General features: G+C 39.2%; 1 protein-coding gene across 1 annotated transcript in view; it reads right to left on the bottom strand.

Moving 5' to 3' along the window:
- NAALADL2 (N-acetylated alpha-linked acidic dipeptidase like 2) overlaps positions 1–15,524 on the bottom strand; it is a 218,059-nt gene extending 202,535 nt beyond the window's left edge. Inside the window, exons 1-2 of the mRNA XM_041406077.1 lie at positions 15,374–15,524; positions 13,390–13,891 (exon numbers count right to left, since the gene is read on the bottom strand). Coding sequence (XP_041262011.1) covers positions 13,390–13,891; positions 15,374–15,524 — 653 coding nt within the window. The remainder of the gene's footprint in view (positions 1–13,389; positions 13,892–15,373) is intronic.
- Positions 15,525–23,232: the final 7,708 nt, after the last annotated feature.

Raw genomic sequence — 23,232 nt, 5'->3', positions numbered from 1 at the left:
TTTGATTAAATCAAAACATTATTATAGAACACACACTCTGAAAGGCAAATTGAATACCATCAAGGAGCTTTTCTTGTCTTCATTCCATCTTCACTTTCCCTAAATAATTAAACCTTCTCTGAAAATTCAGACTCTCAGCAACAGACATAACTATTTTGTGATGCTGTACTTCAACATCTGCATATATTCAAGGCTGGTGAGAGGCAATATTTCCAGTGGGTATGAAATTCTTCTGGTAAACAGGGAAAAGCAACTGAAAACTTTGTTATATTGCCTTCAAGATCAAACCAGGACTCCTCCATTTCATAAAACCAGAGCCAGATCATTACTTTTCAGCAAGTGCTCACTGTAATTTTCCATATCCAGTAGAATGTGCTCTCTCACAGAGCTAGTGTTCAAGTAATGCTGTAAGTAAAAAACATTTGATTTCACTGTATTGGCACATATTCCCAGGGTGGCTCAAATACTGTCTCAAAGCTGTGCTAACAGAGATCCATCAGCTCCCTCTCAGCTCTAATAACGACAAACCAATCTTGAGCACACACAAATGTTCCCAAGGTTTCAAACGCTGGTGCGGGCACAATAAAATAAGAGATTTTCTGACAAATTTCAATAATGTGCACAGCTGAGGAGAAGTAAAAACATTGTTTGTAACACAAAAAAAAATTAAAAAAAATAAAATAGGCATGAAGACATCTCCTAGCTTCCTAGCAAGGAGCACCAATTCTCTATTACTATCAAGTAATTTCTTTAAAGAATTACAAACAGTACCACAATATACTTTTGATGCTTCTGGAATAGGTGCCCCACCAATTCTTGCTAAGGTCACACTTTTTCTTTTAAGTTATCTTTTTAGTAGTTTTATGAAGCACTATTTACATCCTGTATCACAATCTGGCATAAAAAACTGAAACTATTTGCGTATGGCTATGGGAAGCCTTATTGCAATTATTGCCACCCTTCTATGTATGAAATTGCTTTCCTCTCATCCTGGAAAAAGAAAGTCTTTTTATTTTGGGGTAATAGATCTTCAGTTACTGATGGAATATCAGCATTCTTGTCACAAAGTCACTCTTCATGAGTGGCGCAACAGCACATAACAAATACTTAACACTCATCTTTAGATAAATCTGTTCTTTACCTCTGCTGAACTGAGTCACATAATATAATGCAGCCAGCAACCAGTGTCTAACACACAATAAACAAAAGGTGTTAAAATGTCTTTATATACCAGGAGATCCAGTATATAACTAATGCTGAAGTTAATTCTTTTGGGGTAGACTGGGTTATTCAATAACCAGAATTCAGTGCAAACATTCTGAATTCTTTGAATGATAATATAAATTTGGAGCAAGTGTGTAAGGAAACTATTAGAGAACATGTTTCTATGCTAACCATCTCTGGATGTGTTTAAAAAAAGACTGGATGCGGCACTGGGTGCCAGGGTCTAGTTGAGGTGCTAGGGCTGGGTTGTACTCAATAATCTTGAAGGTCTCTTCCAACCTGGTGATTCTGTGTGTTAACAAATGCTGCAGGAATGCCAGCTTCTCTTGTCTAAGAGAGTCACCTCTTCTGGAGAAACCAAACACATGAGCAAAGGAGGATCCCATGGAGTCCCTCAGAAGTCAGAAGATGCTGATGCCATCACACGCTTTGCTGTGCCCAGCTCAGCTGAGATGCCCTGGGAGAACCCTGGGGCTTCCCTGAGGCAGTGCAGGAAAGGTCCCTGAGGAAGCAGCAAAGCATTTAGATTTTGTACATGCAACTCCCCAGTCCTGCTGGAAAAATTCTAATACTCCCCTAAAGCCAGTTTTGCCAATGCTGGACCAAGAGGAACCTTCCAGCAAGGAGACTCAGAGCTCTGGAGCACCAGGGCACCTTGGGGATCCTCTGGCAGGACCTCAGAGCCTCCTTAGCACGGCAGGGCCAGCACTGTGCAGGAATGTCACTGAAGAGTTTCTCACTTAGACCTAATTTGATATAGGATAATTTGATCTTTAATGTCAGTCTTAATTACGTTAACTGAGGGGAAGGGATCCAATCCTACTGCCAACATTTAATCCTGCTATGACTCATCCTGATCTGATTAACTGTTTCCCACACAGAGAAACCTTTTTAATGTCAAGACACACTGAGTCAGGAGGAAATGAGAGAGACAGAAGAGAGACCCAGCCCTCCATGAGCCTCATTCCTCCTCAGGAATCTGTGATCTGTGCACGGCTGCTGAGGAGGCAGTGCTGGCAAAAAGTGGAAAAAGGGAGTTAGACTAATCCAGGCAGGATGCAACCAACACAAGCATGTAAAACCAATTTCCAAATCCACAAGACTAAAGAAGGATTTATTTAGCTTTGTATTTCTAGAATAATACCAAATTATTTTTGTTTTAACTGACTCCACTTCTTAAAAAAAATAAATAAAAGAAAAAAAAAGTTTTGCTAGCAAAGACGTGCAAACCCCCGATAATGCCCAGCCTGTTCACAGTGCCATGAACAGCTCCCTGTGCCTTTCAGGAGCTCTGTGACAGCAGCCAGCTCCACCCCAGCTCCTGCAGCCACCAGAGCCCAAATCCTCTGCTTTAGCTCAGTTTGTTAATCAGGACAGACAATTAATACCAAGCCCTCTCAGGCATCCTAGCAAAACCAGCTCAAGAACAAAGGGGAAAAAAACACTAATTCAAAAAGTCACAAATTTTATTCATCTTGGTATGTTTCAATACAAGCTCTGAAAAGACTGATGAAACACAGAGATCAGGGGAAAAAAAAGCAGAAAGAAATCACTAAGTCACCTCACCTTTTCTACACCACAGACATATTTTGCCCTGTGTTGAACCCTACAACAGTTTGGCTAAAGAATATCCAACAACAGAACAAAGTTATAAAGGAATTGGCTCCATTCATCAGCTTTTCTGTGCTGTGTACTTCTACTCGTAATTTAATGCTGGATTCTCCCCCAGGTACCTTTTTTTTTCATGTGGAAATATTGCTGCACTGTAATCAACTAACTTCATCTTACATTCTATATAATATTTATGTCGATATGAACAAGATAAGCCCCCCAAGCTGTATTTATATGTAAGGGCTGTGTCCTTAATAACTCTCTGGGCATTTATAATACAGCCATCATGGTACTTTGAGTTTTTACCACTTCAAAGGAACTATGTACACAAGAAGTACTTGTGGCCCTGGGATTAGAAGGTAATCAGGCTTCAGCCACGACCACATGGAGAAGTGGTGCCAAGCACTGGAATATATGACAGCTTTGACAAGAGCTGTGTAAAGGAGAGAACTTCAGCTATTATGCAAAATTACACCTATGTATTCACATAGGCACAAAATCCCATCTAGAGATGGACAGCTGTACAAATAGATATGTTTCTGTCTGTAGGAAATAGCCTTTACAAAACTTTTTTTTTTTTAAACCCACAGATTTTCCACAACAACAAAATGAACACCTGTATTAACACCAGGCCTTATCTATCTTCTTACCACATGAACTGAATCATTTCAAAACAATATCCCCTGCTAGGATCTGTGCTGGGATCCTGAGGAACCATGCAGATTTAACTTTTTTTTTTTTTTTTTTTTTTTTTTTTTTTTTTTTTTTTTTTGTCACAGGGTTTAATTTTCTTAAATAGTTTCCAAAAATATTAGTAAAGAAAAACTGGCATTATAATAAAGAAGAAAATAATTTGGATATTTTAGGTCACTATTTGCACTGCTAGCAACACAGCAGCAGGTTCCATTTGTCTTGCACTAAGCATGTTATGAATAATTCAGATCTCTTCTTTGTTCCCTAAATAGTTGACAGGGAACAGAAACTTTTTTCATGACCTGTGTGGCCTTTTCTGAAGCCTGCCTATTTATTTAATAATGCACATCACAAGGTCCATCACCCAGGCTGGCATTTATAGAAAATGAAAGCATTCAATAACAATTACTAACAAATGACCATAAAACAAGTGACTTCCCAGAGCTACCACTTTTTACTCACAAATAGCACTCAGCCAACTATTTCAATAATTAAATGCTCTCAGTCTGCACAGCATCAGCCCTGGCTCACAGAGCCTTGGACAAGAAACAGATTCCAGAAGCACTGGGAACACCTTCCAGCCTGGCCACAAGTGTAAATATCTGAGCTCTCTGCTAAAGCCCAGCTGCCCTGCTGGAACAGAGAAAGCAATGTCCATCAAAGGCACACTGACATTTTCATGGACCCTTACACATTCTAAACAATATGAACAGATATTGATCCTTCTTCTTGCTGTCTCACCTCTCCAAATTTTGATCAAGTCCTGGGCTTCTCCAGTCTGTGGGCTTCAGTAAGTCACCTGAAGCAGCAGCAAAATGTGGTCATCAACCAGTACTGACTGCTGAGTCAGGGCAGTGTGCTTTGAAATTCTGGCCATTTCATCCGTTCTGTATTACAAGAGAGGATTACTGCAGGGGTCTGCAGCATGTCCCAACATTCCAAATCACTTTCTTTCTCTAGACCCAAACCTCAGTAAAATACTACAATTACTGCAAACTTCGGTCCGTAGAGCTTTCCCAAATTTCCTGGACAGAAGTCAATCTGTGATGGGGCCCTGACCCTTTTAGCAATAGTGACCTTTCTCTTGAAGCCTCACACAACCCAATTAACTAGCCAGATGGCTAATGAAGATTGAGCACCCATTAAAAAAAGTAAAACAAATAAGATCTTAAAGTGTTATTTTTAATGCTCATTTTTGTTTCTGTTATCTTCTCTACTCTGTTAAGTAACAAATTTTCATGAAAGAGAAATAAAGACATTAAGTTGGTCAAGTACCAGACATTGCTTTGTTGGGAACCATCAGCACACACGCCCCCAAATAGGAACAAAAATCATTAGGGGTCCAAGAAAAAAGATTTCCAAACAATTTTGCTTCTGAGCTATTCAAACACTCTGTTTTCATAGTGACATTTCGATTCACTTTTCAACTTTCATGTTTCCCTAAAAAGAAAAAAAAGAATGGTAAGAGAAAATTCCATCTTACTGGAAAATTACAGCCATTTCAACCTTGAAGAAACACTCATAAACCAAGCAGAGTATGAGTTGGTATTTTAACTTGTACAGGAACATATGTAAATTTGTGGCAACTGGATGTGTCCAAAGGCTACATAACCTTACATGAAGGATGAGAAAGGAAACACCAGCTTATGTGAAGGATGAGACTTGAAAATGTATATTTAAAGATCTTCCATTACTGAGACTGAGAGAAATCAGACATACACACAGAGCAGGAGGCATTATTTAACTTCTTGTCCATGAACAGTACTGTAGAAATTCAAAAAAGCCAACTTCTTTAATTTTGGAAAGTCTCACACTCCACAAGTTCCAATATTGCCAGGGAATGCCCCAACTTTGCAATGCAATGCATATTTGTTTCATTCCAGAAACCCATCAGCTTTCAAAGAGAATTGAACTGAGAATAGAAGCCCCTTAAGGGAAGACTACTGCAGAATACCACCATTAAAATTGATTATTATTCAGACAATATCAATTTCATTATCCCTGATCGATCCAGAGCAATATTCCCCAGCAGCCTTCAGTTACAAATTCTGCATGAACAGGAACTTAATGCAGTACAGCAAATTGCAGTTAGTTAAATTCAGCAACAGTCTGACTTATCAGGCTTCCAGCAAAGACCTGTCATAGGTGCTGATGGCAAGGAACTGCTTGTCAAAGCACCACCAAGAAGGGCTGAGAAAACTCCTTCCCCTCGGGGCTTTGTTAATTTGATTTATGTGTACAGGCAGGGAACTAATTGCTTATTGCTGTAGTGCCTACCATGGAACTGCAGATCCCACTGAAAGGCTGGATCTCGGGAGTACCCACGGACTTCAGTTTCACACCGTGCTGATGAGATGCATCCTAAACAGGAATCTGCCAGGGCTTGGTACCTCACAAATTCTAGGGACTCAGAATGCCCTCAGTGCCACGATCTCATTCTGAGGAAAAATCCACCCTCTGAACACACAGTAATGCTGGGAAGTTCAGAGCAGAGACAGAAGAAACTCCTGCATTGTTCAGGCAGTCCATGTGTTGCTAATTAAATTGTTAATGGGGTTTGTACTGCAAGGTTTGCTCCTCACTATCATTATAAACACGTCCCTGGGACCACCAGCCAAAATTGCTGATCCTCCTTGTATGGAGTTGCAAGGACTGGACAGCGAAAGACAACTTTGTCCAATTTCTTCACCCTGTGGTATTTACCACATGGAAGCATGTGGCCTACAATGAAAACTGGTTGTCATCTCTGCAGGCTGTGTGGCTTTTTTTTTTTTTCCTTCGGGTTCTTTCTGTTAGGAAAAATGTGGTTTGGTTAAATCTATAAAAATGATAGATGACAACATAAATAACTCTTTAGCTTCTAAATACTGCCTTTTAGCCAGCATTAGTGTCAAGAGCTGCTCAGAAATCTCCAGTCAAGTATTTCTGTTTTTCAGGTAAAGTCAAGCACAGAGCCTATCACTCACCAAAAGTTTCTTTAAATAGATGGATTTTTAAAATCCACAGATGTTTCACCATCTATGGATTCACAATTCACCAGACTGTCCCTGAAACAGAAATGATCCCTTGAAAATCTGAGATTTTCAAACAGCACCAGACACCGATGGGCAAAGGGGAGCACAAGATGTCCCGGGGCAGCCCAGAAGGATTCAAGGCATCATCAGGCCTTCCTCAATCCCTCTGTTGCCCCAAACAGGCAGGAATGTGGAATGCCAGACCTTTAAAAAGCAAATTACTCCCTCAGCCACGCTGGCACAGCTCATTTCATCATCTATTAGGGAAAGCAGCACTTGTCACCACTCAGAATTGCTTGTTCTAATTGGGACTAAATTGCCCCACACTTTAAGCAGTGATGGTAAAGAAGCACATAGCTAATGGCCATGGAAATTGGTTCTCTCTCTAAACCCTAACCACACTCCTCTTATGAGGACTGTGAGGCAATTCCAGCAAGGTAATCTTTAACTTTAAAATTAGTAAGATTATGCAATTCAAAAGTAAGTGATCGGAGCAAAATTAATTTGTACTTTATAGCCTATCAAAAACCAGTGTCACGTTTTCATGGAAAACATGAGTGACTGTACAGCAGCAGGACTAAAGCCATTCATCTAGGCTGTGACAGACAGTAAATTTATCAAGGGACGTATTACTTATTATGCTGATGTGGCAGTTTATTGATTCTAATTCATTAACATATCACGTTTATTGCTTAGGAAATCAAACATGCATTGCTTAGGAAAATTATTTTAAGGCAACACTATGTACTTAATTTACAAAGGATACAGTTACAATACAAAAAATCAGATTTTATTGTAAATTATTTCCCAAATCAAACATCTAAAAATCGATATATTTTTATGGATACTGTTAAAAAAAATAATCAACTGAAAAGAAAAATTGTTCTCAGCAAAACACATGGTGGACTTGAAACACTTCCTTTCAATGTAAGTAAACCATAACCTAAGACATTTCTTCAAAAAAGGAAAGGAATATTATAAGCTTATGCTACAGCTGGCCCTAACAAGATCAAACTTACACATCCTTCTCATGCATTATATCAATATAATGTATCTTTTTTTCATCTAAAGAAAAAGAAATAAAATTTAAGAAAGAATGAAACCAAGGAAAACTATAAAACAGACAAGCCTTTCTATTAACACCTCTGAAGTACAGATATAACCTATTTTTTTGGTTTAAAAAGAAATCATACTTGACATAAGTGGGTATCTGAAGCCTAAATTTATCAAGTCTCTGTTCCACAGATAGCACTTGGGTCACACAGGGCATCTTTCTTCCACAAAAGACACCTCCCCGTGTTCCCAGAGCCATTCTTCAATGGGGAGGTGGCAGGGGGAAAAGTGGGAACTTTCCCTTATCTGATATCACTCTTATCTCCTTTCAAAAGGGACTTTGTACTTATAAATACACATTTCAAAAATTATCATGTGAATGAAGAGAATCCCAAGTGATTGCACAGTGGGAATTAAATGGATCTAGGGAGCTCACTTTGCTCCTGGTTACTTGGGAATACACCAACATGCATTCCCAAATATGAAGCAGCTCTGGCTTCAGACTGAGCTTAACTAGATTCAATACTTGTATTTTTGATAGCAACACAAGAAATAGCTGAAACTGATATCCAGGAAGAAATAGGATGAGTTCCCATTGCTTTTTTGCAATGCTCTTTTCAGCTGTTGGTGTGACAAAAACCAAAATCTGTGTACAGGGGACAAAACCGATCCATGAGTGAAGTGAGCTGGCCAGCACACTGCTCCCAGCAGCCATGGAGAGGTCAGGTGCAGCTATTAATTAGCAGTAGCTGTTAATAGGAGTGGGCACTAAATGGGTCTCTACCCAGGCAAGCAGTGACCACAGCACTCCTTTCCTCACACCCTTCCTGAGGAAGTTCTGCTCCTGCAGGAATTCCTCATTCCTGGGACAAAGGCAATTCACCAAGCACCAGCCTGTAAATTCATTCTGTCAAAATCTCCAAAAACTCCATTTTTCCTAGAAGTTCCAGGCTCTCTCTGCTGCTCAGGTATATATTTCACAGGCTTTACCTGGGGAAAAGATTTGAAGCCTCAAGGTTTTAACACTACTGATTACAAGTGATCAGGGAACAAGAAACACTTGGATATGGGAGCTTCTCACTTCACTTCTGAAAAAAAAAAAAAAAAAAGACAAAAAAAACAAGTAGAAGTCCTTCTCTCACTGCACTGGCACTTTTATTCCTTGGCCATGACACACAGGAGAGCAGCTGCTGCCTGCTCTCCCAAAGCCCTTTGAAGAATTAAGCTGAAGTTATGGATGGCAGCAGGCACCAGTGACAAATCAATTCTTGCCAGGGATGGATTTGGGAGATCCTGCAGGTGATATTACCAGCTGGAATAAGGAACAGATACGCCTCTAAAGGACAGTTAGTTACAACTGGATGTATTATGAAGGGATTTAAACCTCCCTGTTGCTCGAGGGGAGAAAACATGATAGTGGAGGGAGCATTTGAGTGAGAATACACAGGATGAAAAGGAGAGTTGAAATGCAGGAGCTTCTCTGTAGACTGGCTGGAGAGCAAAGCAAAGATTCTTCCCTCTGTGCCCCCATCCCACTTTTAATCATGGGAAGATTATCTAAAAAAACCTGTGGATCTGATAACAACCAAGATGTACAATTTTGGAAAGAAATTATTGAGTAAAGTTTAATAAGGCTACAAGAATTTTAAAAACAAGAGAGCAATAAGCTAATCTGATAATGCACAGTCAGTTATCACTGGCATCAACACGACTGCCTGGTTCTTTTAATCTTACTATTCAGCATCAATCTCTGTTTATCCATTTAATTTTCAGAAGTCAGCCCCCAAATTAAAATCTCCTAAAAATTATGATAGTCCCACATTTTCCAAATAAAATAGGATTGTTTCATTTTGATTTGGTTTTTGGAGCAATCAAATTGAAATACTTTATATACATCATACAGAGTGAGAAAGAAACAAACAGCTGCATTTTCAAAAGCACTTAAGTGATAGCAGAAATCTGAGTATCATTTTAAAAAGTAGCTTTAACAAGTCAGATCTCATGGAAAATTATGCACATCTTCATTACAAATTTACTTTTGAGAATTCAGCAGCACACTGCTTACCCAAACTGGCAGTGGGGTTTCTGTACTTTTGAAGGTCTGCCTCTTAACGACCTTCAGCATTTATTATAAACTGCAGAGACTTCCACATTTAAATGCATTCATGCCTTTGGAGAGCAGGGCCCTTCCCAGTGTGATGATGGTATTTTGGAGCTGCAGACATTCCTTGGGGAATGCAGCTCAAGGACACTCCTCTCCAGCTGTGCCCTCCTGACATGCTCTCCAAAAGGGCTCCAAGAACTCAACCCACCTGTCCCAGGAGATAATCTGCTTTCTGCCTGTCCATTTTACCACCTCTATCCATCTCTTTAGCCCTAGTAAGTTCTGCTGGTTAAGGATATAAACGTAAGCAGTGCCCAAAGTGTTACATATTTCAACTTTCTCCTCTTTTGGATGTGGGATTTACGCCCTTTTCATACTCACCCTGAAGGCCTTCTGGAGCCAAGTTACACCTAACTTGAACTTCAATTTTGTTATATATCTTCCAGGAGAACACTGTGAAAAGTTATACTCGTGGCACAAACAGATATAATTACTGGATTCCCACCAGCCCAGCGATGTCTGCAGAATCACGAGTGATTCTACCAGATCTGATTCTGCCTGTACTGTGGAGCTGATTGTTTATCTTCAAAAATATATATCTGAACAAATGTAGATTTAATCTCCTGAATTGTTTGATTTACTGACTGAATCCTATTAACAATATTGGTCCCTTTTTTCTTTTTTGTCCCAGTTTAAAATGCAGCATGTTAGGTAAGGAAAAACTCTTCATTTTTCTTGTGACAAATACTTTTCCCCTTCAGGTACCTCTTACAACTCATCTTGAAACCTCTGAAACATCGAGAATTAACTGATTTCTACCTTTTATTGCCAACAATGCAGGTACCTCCCTATAGAGAGTGGAGAGAGGTGTTCAAAAAGGCTCACAGAGATAATGATGATTTAGGCTGTTCCATTGATTATGCAACTTGGCCAAAACTAGTAATTACAACTATGCCAAATTGCAGAGAAATTCTGTAGCATTCCCACTCCATGGGAAACAAAGTGCAAAGTTAAAGGAATAAAAGCCAACACACTGAGTTTTCTTACCTAATGATTTCTTGTATGTCTGCTGGGAAAAAACAACCTTAATATGGAGCTGGGATGATGCAGACAGCCAGGATGGGACTGACAAAAGTGGAGCCCACCAGGAGCCTCCAGTGGAGAACGTAAATATCCCAATTCAGCAACCCATGAAGACAAAGTGCAGATATCCTACACATCACAGAATTGTTTAGGTTGGAAAACACCTCTAAGATTGAGTCCAACCATTAAGCCAGCACTGTTGAGTAAATGTCACATCTACACGTCCTTTAAATCCCTCCAGGGATGGGGACTTAACCACTTCAATTCCTATCAGGGACTGGTAGACAGGCTTCATGCAACTCACAGACAATCCAATCCAATTCGAAACAAAACCAACACAAGTTCCCTGGAGCACTTTGCACTTCAGAAGTGCAAAGAGTTAAATCCTCAAAGCTTCATCCAACCAGAAGCAGATTTCACCCCAACAGAAAGCTCCCACCCCAGACCTTCAAGCACATTAAGGTGATGCCTGCTCCAGCACTATGATTGGCACCTCTGTGTCTCTTAAACAGGTTGGTTTTTTTTTACCTCCTAATTCCCTTACAGGACTGTTAGCAAACTCCCATACCATCTGAGCCTGACCTAAGGAGTAAACAATGAAAATTAAATTAATGTCATGCTCAGTAACATTTAGAAATTGCAAGCTAAGCAGCTGCCACTTATTCCTAGTAGCTCAAAGTATTTTATTGAAGGAAGTTTTCAAATAACATATATTGATTTTGTCAGGTTTGGGCTTTTTTTTTTTTTTTCCTTTTACCCAAGCAACATATGTTGCATGTTCTATACTTGTAGGCCTACACACACACCCAGCTTTCATTGCAGTCACTCTGACTCCTGCCAAACAGATGTTGAGGGAAAGCAACTGAACACAACATGGGATAAAAGCTGTCTTAGACCTTAATGCTGGGTTAGGAAAAACCTCGTGGGTAATGCAGTATACTAAAAGCATTGATTATACATACAGAATTGATAGGTAGCTGAATTAATATTTGACTGCTTTTACTGAATTCATGCTATTAAATAGGAAAAAAAACCTAAACAAATATTAAGAATTATGTTACAGGAAGGCAACTACCAAAGTTTTTTAAGTTTCAAAGTATTTATAAAATTCATTTTACCTAAAATCCAGATTTTCACTAGTGTCTTAACAGCAAGCTGAAATCATTTGACAAGTGATAAAGGGTTTGAAAAGGGATGGTTTTAAACCACCCTTTGAAATAGTAGAATGGCAAGTGATTCCCAGTCCCCAAACACAAAGTACTGAAGTATTATCCTGAGTATGACAGACATGTCAGCAATTTGCTGTAATTTGTGTAATACCCAGTCTTAGGGCTTAGCTTACTGCAATACTTTGGTTGTGACGAAGCCTAATGACAGAATTCAGTTCAATTTACTCTCTGAAAGACAAAGAAGTTATCTTTTTACATTAAAAATCAACATTTTTCATTACCTGTACCCTTTCCCATTATGAAAATAATTAGATTTGTATGAAGTAGAGTCAGTTCAGCACATGAAAACTGACATGAAACTGTTCATACTTACTTTTTCTCTTGCATTTAGTAACAGTGTTGGCTCAAAACACGGTATTACCCACTACAGGGTTTAAGACTTGGCTTAGCCAATGTAATAAAAGACAAATGTCATTATAACACCCATGTGGTTACTTCTGATGTATTTCTGATCTACTCAGTAACACCTCTTTGGATGACCATGACAACAATATTTTCTAACTTCAAGTATGGGAGTTCTGCTGCTTCTGAACTGATACTTATCAAAAAATCTGCAATTCATTACCTTTAACATGAAAAAGGAACTTTACATTCCAGAAGCCAAAAATAAGCTTATCTCCCCTCCCCATATAGAAATAACTTTCAAAAGCTGGCCCCCTCAAAAGTTGGTTCCTGCCTATTTTCTTCCACACTCACTGCTACAGAAAAGTGACTGTACTCTGACACAAACATGTTATATAGACTGTAAAAGAAGCGAAAGGATTCCACATTGAAAAAAGAATAAAAACAAACCCAGTCAAACACAGGTATTTTACAAAAACTTACATTCTTAAAACATGTAATAAAGAAAAAAAATAAATCACAATCTTTCAGAGTGCAAAGGTCAATTTTTCCATCCTAAACCCATAGAGAATAAAGGTTTAATTTACCACATAGAGTAAAAAAACCAGAGTTCACTTTTGTGACAAAAATTAGGTGGGGATTTTTTAAAGCACCAAATATTACAAAACATCATATCAACCTTGTTTTTAAATAGTGTTATTTGGCAGTCAGCTGGATCTAGTACAGCTGTTCTATTGTCTGTATTTCCATTCAATTTGAATTATCTGTGTTTTTCAATTCATTTAAATGAAAGATAATAATAAATTTAGCAATAGAACATTATTAAAGCAAAACCTATTTTGCTTAGCACAAATTTGCATTATTAAAAAATGAATTTTATATATGCTTATGAACATCTCCCAAGCGTCATGATAAAACCGAACATTAAAAAAAAGTCAGGGTTTGTAAATAAGATTCCACATTAAAAAAAAATGAGGTGAAGACTTAACAATGGCACCTGAGAGCATTTAGATAAAAAACCTGCCAAGGTACGTACCTGTAAATCCGCTGAATATTTTCAGCTTTGATTTCCTTGAGAATTTCATGGTAGATCGGAGGATTATTTGGTTCTTGAGATGTTGGGGGAGAAGGGCATTTCTGGCGTGCATAATATCCTATCACAATTCCAAAAATAAATAAAATCAAAGCAGTGCAAAATACTTTCAGTATCCGAAGAAAGCTGCAGCGGTTGCTCTTTGGTGCCTGTCTCGTGTAGTGGGAGATGTAGTCAGGGTCTTCCTGCAGCCTCTGGAATCTTCCCTTTGGGGAAGAGGAAGGCTGGATGGGCTCCAGGTCAAGGTCAGGGCTCTGCGAGTTCCCCACGTGGTGCTGGGCTGCGCTGTCCAGTCGGAAATGGTCAAAGCCAGGCTCCTCCAGCTCTTTTTCCATGTCCCACTCCAGGTCCAACGCTGTGGCTTGGAGCTCATCGTTGTCAAGGTATGGAGAGTGCCCCTGTGCTCTCTGGTCTGCATTCACTTTATGATAGGCCATCTTTTTATCTATTAAAACAAAATTTAAAACCTAAATGTTTGTTTCTATATGCACACATAAACAATTTATTTATTCTTTGTAAACCTGAGAGAACGAAACAGACAATAAAGCCCAAAAACTGGATTCTCAGTATTTCACTCTCCCCATTTCCATTGTCCTGTGTTTTGTAGGATCAGCAGTCCCATGAACATCATCATGGGAAATATATTGTAACAATATGAATAAAAGAAATTTAAAAGTGCCAATGGCAAACCACTGAAATTATCCAATTATTTTGTCAGTCCTCGAGATAATATTAAAAAATTGAGTGAAGGCTCAGAGTTTCCAAAACAATTATTTGTTACCTGAAAGTAATTTTAAAGCTTAACAACTGTGTGGAACAATTTCATTTCACACACTATACAAAATAATGCTGCTAAAATAAAGTTGAAAAGCTGGAAATAATATGAACTGCCTGATCAGATTCTAAACACAAGGAAATGATAAATTAAAAAAGAAACTTCAGGGTGACACTGTACTTACATATCAATAAAAGACTTCCATTTATATGGAGCATTCTATTATTTATAGGTATTTTAAATGCATAGTTCCGGAATGACTGATGAATTTACTTAGAAATTGTCCCAGCTGTTTTGCTCCACTTATTTTTCCCATTCTAATGAATCAAAAGCACTGCCAGGTAAGTATTTGTAACAAAATCATTCTTTTAATAGCAAGGCATAACTGTGGCACTTCTAGATATTTCTATGAAGGTAGAAGCCCTCTACAGGGAACTCTGACCTCCAGTACAAACACTCAAAGTCAATTTTCAACAAATCATCTCTGACAGACTGTGACAACAGGGTGCCTTTTCCCCCACACTCTGACAATAACCATTGCAACACATAAGCATCTGTAATTTAGGGCTTTTCAAACAGACTCACTTCTCAATCATAATAAAATGAAGATAAAGATATGAAACCTCTCATAGTGATGAACACTAGACTGACACCTACAATACTACATTACCACTCCATTTTTATGTTTTAAGGCATTTTCACTCCCCAAGACTCACCTCCAAATAACATTAGCACATAAGAGAGGAGCCCACTGCAATGGCAAAGTGGAATTCAACTTTTTGAAGCTCTCTGAAGAGAGCAAACTGCTTGCAAGCTCCAATATAATGAAACAGCCTATTGTCCCCTGAAAGGCTATCTGCCTCGATACAATACCAATTTACAGTGCCTTTTTCCCCCCTACAGCCATATAAATATCCCTCACCTATAACTGTCAGACAGCCTGGGAACAGCCAAGAGACCCCACACGTTCCAAGTCACCATTCCAGTCCCTTTGCAAATCAATTCTCCCTCTGCAGCCCAAACTCTTCCAGAGCCAGTGGGAGCAACAGAGTATAGAGTGAGCTGAGCTAAAGCCTCTTAAATTAGTGTGAAAGCCTGCATTATTTATTTAAATAACGATTGCAAATTTAGTCTTTAAATTCCAGCAGAGACCGCAAACAGCTGCAAAGCCGCTGTGGCTGCTCTCTGTGGAGTTTGCCAGCCCAGCCCTCAGGTTTGTGAAGGAGCCTCTGAATTCAGCACCACAATCCCCATTGTTGTGAATCACCTGGAGATCTCCCAAGGGAGCACTCTGCCTCTCCATCCAGGTTGTTCAGGAAGATATTTAATAATGCCAGCCCCAGAAACGATGCTTGCTGCACTGAGCTTCCTGCCAAGCACCAAGTGGACATCAAACCATGTGTTAATAAACTTTGGAAAACTGAGATAACTCATTTTCAAGCTATTTATCTGCCCTTTTACTCTGTCTCCTCTTCTGTTAATGGAAAGATTAATTTGCAAACCATCAGTGACAGGGATCACTGCTAGGTAATATTAACTGCCCAACAACTTCATCTTTCCAACTCCACCTCATATTACTTATTAGAAATTAAAGACTGATGTTTCGTCCTTTAAAGCAAAGCAAATCACCACTGCATTTCATGAACAGGTAATTTTGGCTGTAGAATTCTTGAAGTCATTTAACAAACTGGTTTAGGTAAATAGGTAAACCCTTTGCAGATTACTACAGTAGTAGCCATAAACCAGCATTAAGGCAGTTTTTCAGATGGAGTTTCATGGCAAATATTAATCTTGCTGAGCTTATAAATGTTGACCATTGCCTATCTGTGGTAGTTAAGTTTTCCCCATATTTATGACGTGAAAAAATTGTGTTATTGTTCAATGGTGTGTATTAATAAAGGTTATTTACATCTACATATAAATGCATAATAAAAATTTCCTATGAAATTTCTTGAAATGGTTATTATGCAGATGAGTAGTAACCCCATTCCACAGCTTAGCATCTCAGCAATTCAATTTTCATTCAGAGCACCAAAACCAGTTTCCTCACTTCAGGGAAAAAAAAAACCCAAACAAAGCAACAAACACGCAAGCAGCTAAATGCCCTAAAATAAAAAAATCAATATTCAATTCAGTTTTATATTTGAGACCAGTCTTTGGAGTATGGGATCTTGTTAGCAACACACGTCCTTTAGTTAAAGAATGCAAAGAATGCAAGAGTAGCTGCAGTTGTTAACTTCACTTTTTCCACTAACATTTCAAAGCTCATTGTTCCAGTCTAAGGACACAGCACAACTCACCTTGAGGCATCTGAGATCAGATGCCACTGCATTTAACCATCCCAAAAGTACTTTTACAAAGGGTCTCCTGGTTCTTACGGCACAGATCAATGTTGCCATGCAACTGTATCACCTGTTCTATTTAATATTTGGTATTTAGCTGGTTAAGGAAGTAGGCATAACTTAAACATTACTTATTAAATGTAGTTTTGGCTTGGAACTGGAAGGAGAAAGAAAACACTACATATCCACAGTAATAGAGAACTGTGGAGAAAAAAAAAGACAACAGAAATACAGGAAAAAATGAAGTCAAGAAAAAAACACTACAATACTCTAGTTCAGTCTTCTCTATAACACAGACCATAAAATGAACATATTTTTGAAAGACAATTTTGAAAACTTCAGGAGATAGAAAATTCACCCCATCTGCCAGCAAGCTGTTTCAACATTTAATTGTTGTTAAATACATGTTTTATTATGAAGATAAAAGAGCAACTGCAAAATGCCAGAAGTCTGAATATTCACCAAGCGAGCTTTAAAGCCACTCTACAGGGACAGCAAAGGGGATCATAAACTCTGGAACACTGGACAGAGCCAAGCTGATGACCAATAAAGCTGATGTATATTTCTATAGTTCCACTGATTTGTAGGGAGAATGTTTATAGAGAGGTATCAAACCAAAGCTGAATATCCTTTCAATTAACTACACACAAGAAATCAGGAGAGTCAGCTTTATCAGATTGTTTTTGCCTTAACGAGCCTGTTTCAAAACTCTCTGCCTGTGCTTTGACCTTAAAAATAACACATTTACATCCTGCCTGATAGGAACGTCTTGTTATGGAACCACCAGTAACTTCTTTTCTTGACAACTTTCCCTGCTTCAATCCCTTATCAGCAAAGCTTTTGAAAACTATGGAATATGATCGTCATTAAATGTCACCCCCCAATGCCTCCGTAACAGAAAAGTGAGTTTACACCAACATTTTATGAAACCAACAAGGAAAAAGCAATATGAGCATACTACTGTGAATTGTTTGTGACTGGTGCTGCAGTTGTTAAACGCAGCTCATAAATAGCAGAGACAATTAGCAGGCTCATGCCCAGCAGGAAGTGTTGGCAAGTGTTAATGGGCTGCCCACAGAGAGCCCTTCTCAGGCCACTTAGTGCTCAGCACTGAAAAGGCAAAATTCACCCAGGAATTCTCCTAAAGGCATTGTGGCCTCTTTGTACAGTCATAAATCCAAAATTCCAGGGGCCGTTGGCTCATCTCATTTTGAAGGGGGTTTTTCCTTTTTATTTTCTTCTCAATATCTTCTATACTGAGTGCTTTTCCTCTAAGTCCTTGTAATCTTTTTGTGGGAAACCCCAAAGTAAATGTAATATCACCTTTTTAAAGGACCAGTAGCTGTGCTTATCATGGAGCTCAACACCCACTGCACTTGCAAGGCTTACAAGTGTGTATGACAACAAATTAGTACTTCATTAAACGAGATGATGCCAAGTTTCAGGCCTAGGCAAATTTCTTCAGAGTTATAAATCCCTGACAAAACTTGTTTGCAGAAAAGATTATGATGTCCTTGTCAACAGCAACGTTGCACTACCCTGTAATTCAAAAATAATAAAGTGATATTTCCATCACTGCTGCCTTAATTCTGCGCAGTAACGATTTCTCCCTTCCCTCACCTTTGGGATACGGGCTTGGCAAGCAGTTCAGTTACAGCAGGACAGTTAAGGACCTTGTCACTCCATAGAGCCACCAGATAAAAACAAATGACAAAACTCACCAGTTGTTCACATTTCATTGAAGATGAATGCAACCTGAAAGACTGAGCAGTGTTGTAGCAAAAACAGCAGAGAGATGAGACTGGAGAAAGGTCTGTAAAACACGCTAAGTAAAACATGGCTAAGCTGGATCTGGAGGTGTCTCTTCATTACTAAGTCCTTTTTGGCACAGATGAATGATAGTGTATTTAACCTCTTCAAATCTCTCAATGATTTTATTATATCACAAACAGCCACGTGGACCCAGGATACCATTGATATCAACACAAAGGATGACCACATGACAGGAACAGGGGTGTGCTGCACCCTGATTGATAAGATTTGTGCAGGATGATACCCAGCTGGAACAAGAGTTAAATCTGCCTACAATCAAATTCATCAGCCACCTGAGCTGTAATTCCTGGGCCATCCAGATGTGCATAGGTACATGGATATATTTGCCTGCTGCCTTTTTAGAATCTGAATTCCTGGGACTCACAGAAGGAATGCAGAAAGCTCCTTCTTCCCCAGTAGACAAGTACCAGGTAACAAAAAAGGCAGCCTTAGCTGGTCTCTATTATGCTGGGCATGTATTACTAACACAGATCTTTCCCATTCTCAAACACATTCAGTTTGCAAATACCTATTTGCCTGAAACAAAACTCAAATATATTTACTGACTTTGTCGGAGCTAACAGCATCTGTGATAGATGCAGAGTCTGCTGGGGGTTTATTAATACTGTGGTGTAATCAGATCACTATAAATGGCTCTGGTAGAGCCTGTGCATTCCTTGTGGGATGTTCTGTGCTGCTGCCTTTGCTTTGCTTCCAGGTCAGCTCTTCCCTCCCATTAGGGTGGGAACAGTTCAGTTCTCACTGTTCACTCTTTTTGCTCATTTGCAAACATCAGGATGACAACGCCAAACGAGGAGAGAGAAGCCACACACACACACACTCCAGTTTCTTAGTTCATTAATTAATCACTCATTTTTCCACTGGAATCAACACTCAGATGCTGCTGTTCTCCTTTGAGAAAGGCACTGGATAGGATTTCAGTGTTTCTAAAAGCAAAGAAGCAGATGGATAATCAGGACTTCAGGGCTAGTTGGGATGTGTTGTGTACGTGTATTTACACACTGTTCTTAAACTGGGTGTAAGGGGAAGAAATTCAGTTGCACCAGGCCCCAGCCACACCACCTAAATCCTCCTGCCCAAACCCCCTCCCCACCATTTACTTTCCCAAAACTCCCGAGCTCCTGCCCATCCCACCCAAAGCTCTTCCTCCAAAACATGTCCCTTTTCCCACTTTTTCTCATACAGACTCTCTGTACACTACCTAATACCCAGTTTGCCTGCACAGATATGTTTTTCCAACTTCAAGGTTTCATCAATAATATATTTTGCGTTACATTCCCCCAGACATTATAATTGCCTCTGAAAGAAATAAAATACAAAGCTTTAACAGGACAAAAACTATTATTGGGGCATTTGCATTTAAGCTTATAGTTGAATTTGATGTGAAATAAAATCATTGTAAATGGTGTTTAACTTGAAAATGCTGACAGCAATAGCTGCACTAACAGGCCATAGCAGTTCTTAAGAAAGTTAATTTTCTATGACTCATTTCTGCTTCGGAAATTTTTACGTTGCCAGTCTTTAGATTGGACACATTTCACTTTGATATTTTCCAAACTCTTTTTTCTCTTTAATTACAGTCAATCCTATTTATTATTTTAAAAATTAAGTAATTTTAACTTTGAAAATTTGGAAACTGTACATTTGCAAGCTACTACATTGTAATAAAATGTGCTAGTGGAAGTCTGCTATATTTCAACAGATGCAAACCAATATTGCAAAATACTATGTGGTTTCAACCCATATCTTGGAAAGAACAAAAAAGCCACAAAAAAAGAAAACCAAAATCCAAAGGTCACTTTTATGGATGAGGTACAAACAAGAAAAACAAAAACAGGAATGTGGCCTCATCATAGGCATCAACTCCATTCCTGATTTTAAACAATCAGTGACAAAACCTTGAAGTGAAAATATTAACACATTCTGTTTAGGGAAAGAAAAACAACCAAACTAAACCAACGAAAAAAAAGAAACCACAACCCACAAACAAGCTGATGACTCTGGACCATTTGCGATACAATTTTATCTAAAACTGGTCCGACCTCGCTGCCCCAAGCAGGGTCATCCCAGAGGACACAGCACAAGATTTCATCCAGATGGTTCTGGAGTATCTCCAGTGAAGGAGACTCCACACCCTTTCTGGGCAATCTGTTCCAAGTGCCCCAGTTTTCGGAGTTTAGGATCAATTTCCCAAACTTAGCTGGTTACAGAAGACAAATCTTCCTATGTGCAATATTTCACATGGAAATCAGAGATACAGAAGAAATATGAAGCCCTAATGTCTCGTGTCAAGAGTAATTTTTTGGATAAAACCAGACTTTAAATGATATATTCAAAATACTGATAGACACACACAAAAATGTTCTTGCTGTCACCATTCTGTGCTATTCTAACTTGCTGTAGAAAAATAGGTCAGTACTTGTATAAAAAAATTAAATCCTTACTTCAAGACTACATTTTCTACATTTTTTTTGTCATTTCTTGCTCAGTGGGGTTTTACTCAGTTTTATCAAGTTCAACAATGACAAGGAGCCCTTAAAAATAATATATTATGGAGCTGAAGATGGCAACATTTACAATTTAGCTTTATTGGAATTTTGCTATATTTTGATAGATGACAGCTTTAATGATTCTGTGCATGGTTTATGGCAGAAAACAGTAAAGCAGTATCATAATTTTCTGTTCTTTTCACCGATCTGTATCCAAAGAATTCAGAAAACAAGCAAGTGTACTTCATAATCACGCCAAATTTATTTTCTGGGTGAAATCTCAAATGCTAAAGCTCAAGTACACGGAGTGGTGTTGCTGTGGCAACCCAAGATGAGCCCATGTTTGTAAAGCACGCTTGTGTCCCCTGCACACCTGTGAGGCACAGGGACAGCCCAGACTCCTGTCAGGAGGCAATTGAGCTGGGCACGTGTTATCAGCCCTGAGACTGCTCCCAGCAAGGCCAGGGGACATTGCTGGAGTCATCAGGCAGTGACAGCCCTGCATAGGATCTATACAATGGCAGAATCACAGCCTTGGTTAGATTGGAAAAGACCTTTAAGGTCACCCAGTCCAGCCATTAACCCAGCACTGCCAAGGCCACTGCTGCACCATGTCCCCAAGTGCCACAGCTACACAGCTCTTAAACACCTCCAGGGGTTGTGACTCCACCACTGCCCTGGGCAGCTGTGCCATGGCTTTCAGTGAAGAAATGTTTCCTTATATCCAATCTAAATCCTCTCTGGTGCAGCTTAAAGCCATTTCTTCCCATCTCACCACTACTTACCTGAGAGAAAAGACTGACCCCACCTGGCTAAACCTCCTTTCAGGGAGTTGTACAGAAGATAAGGTCTCCCCTAAGCCTCCTTTTCACCAAAAAACACCACTTCCCTCAGCAGTTCTTCCTAAGACTTGTTTACTCCTGCTTCTAGGGCCTAAATGAGAAACCCTTCATTTGCCCCAAGATGTAATATTAGAAGATTTAGTGTTGCTATAGCTATAGGCGGAGTAGAGCAGTAATATGTTTGGTGTCCTTTGACCTTTTTTTTTCCTAAATCTCCACTGAAATAAGCTGTCAAGTTTGAGAAATGTCAGAGTTTGGTCATTTGAGTCTGCCTGGAGGTGTAATTTTGCATGGTGTACAATTCCTGTGAATTTATCAGAACATGTTTTTTCACACATAGTCAATATGGTGTGACATTCAGCATCCTGAGTCCGCCAATGTCCACAAGCTGAAGTGAGTTTGTGATTTCTCCCACAAAGAAAATGTGAGATGTGTTAGTTCAGGTCAACAAAGGAATCCTCAGAGGATTCCTGAGGATAAAAATTAAAGGAAGCACCGCTTCTTCTTTCTGCAGTTTCCCCTGCACACCTATCTTCTGGTAGTTCTGCCACAGGTTTAAGATCTGTGATGAAGTACATCTAATGTAAAGCTTCACATATCAGTAATGTATGTGCTGTCAGTAGCTCTCCAGAAGAATTTCACACTTCTACTTAAGCCGTTATGGAACTAAGCCACAAAAGCAGCCAGATCTGATAATGTTTTCAGCCAAGTCCTACCCAACTGACCACATCCTTGGGAGAAGAGGCACAGCTGCTTAGCCTATGGTTTTATCTTCAGCCTCTCACTGATGGTCTCCCAGTTATTACTCAGGGAAATCTCAGCCTTGCTGTGCTGTATGGAGATGAGAGCATCACAAAAAATAAACTGGATAAGTCCATTATCCTAAAGACTACCTTAATTTTCAGTCTCAGCCTGATCTGGTCATTTTTGACACACTCAAGTTGACAGTCAAACTTCCACCTATGGACAACTTATCACAGACTGCAGGTAGACTGAGCTTATTAATACTGTTAGTCTATAAACATTTCTCAAGGAATAATTTCTTAAAAAGCAACCATAACACTTCCTGACCACTTAGAGAAGAGCACGACACACACCTTATAATCTAAAAAAACAAATCAGCAATTGTAGAGGAAAAACTTCTCATAAACCTTCTTTATATTTGGCCAGGGCTGTGCATAGCTATTACAGCTTAAACTGTTTATGCTGTAGAACTTTTGATTTAGAGACATTAGCAGCTGAAGGGAAGCAAAGTGTGCATTATGACAAGAACAAAGAGGACATATTCCAGAAACACAGCTTAGCACACTGAGCTGAAGAAGGCTATAAAGCATGTAACTGATGCTTAGAGGTATTGCAGCAATTCCCTTCTGAAGTGGCAACAGTGCATCAACAGAAGGGCTGATGGTTTCTGCTAATTCAGCTCTATGCCATCAGCTAAATGTGGGCTGATGATCCTGGAAGATGCTGAATACCCACATCCAGGTACACACCCTGGACAGGAC

The sequence above is a fragment of the Onychostruthus taczanowskii genome, unplaced genomic scaffold (assembly GCF_017590055.1).
Source record: "Onychostruthus taczanowskii isolate IOZ18803 unplaced genomic scaffold, ASM1759005v1 scaffold24, whole genome shotgun sequence".
NCBI lineage: Eukaryota > Metazoa > Chordata > Aves > Passeriformes > Passeridae > Onychostruthus > Onychostruthus taczanowskii.
Note: the sequence above shows the minus strand (reverse complement) of the source record. Positions and strands in the feature narration are given on the sequence as shown.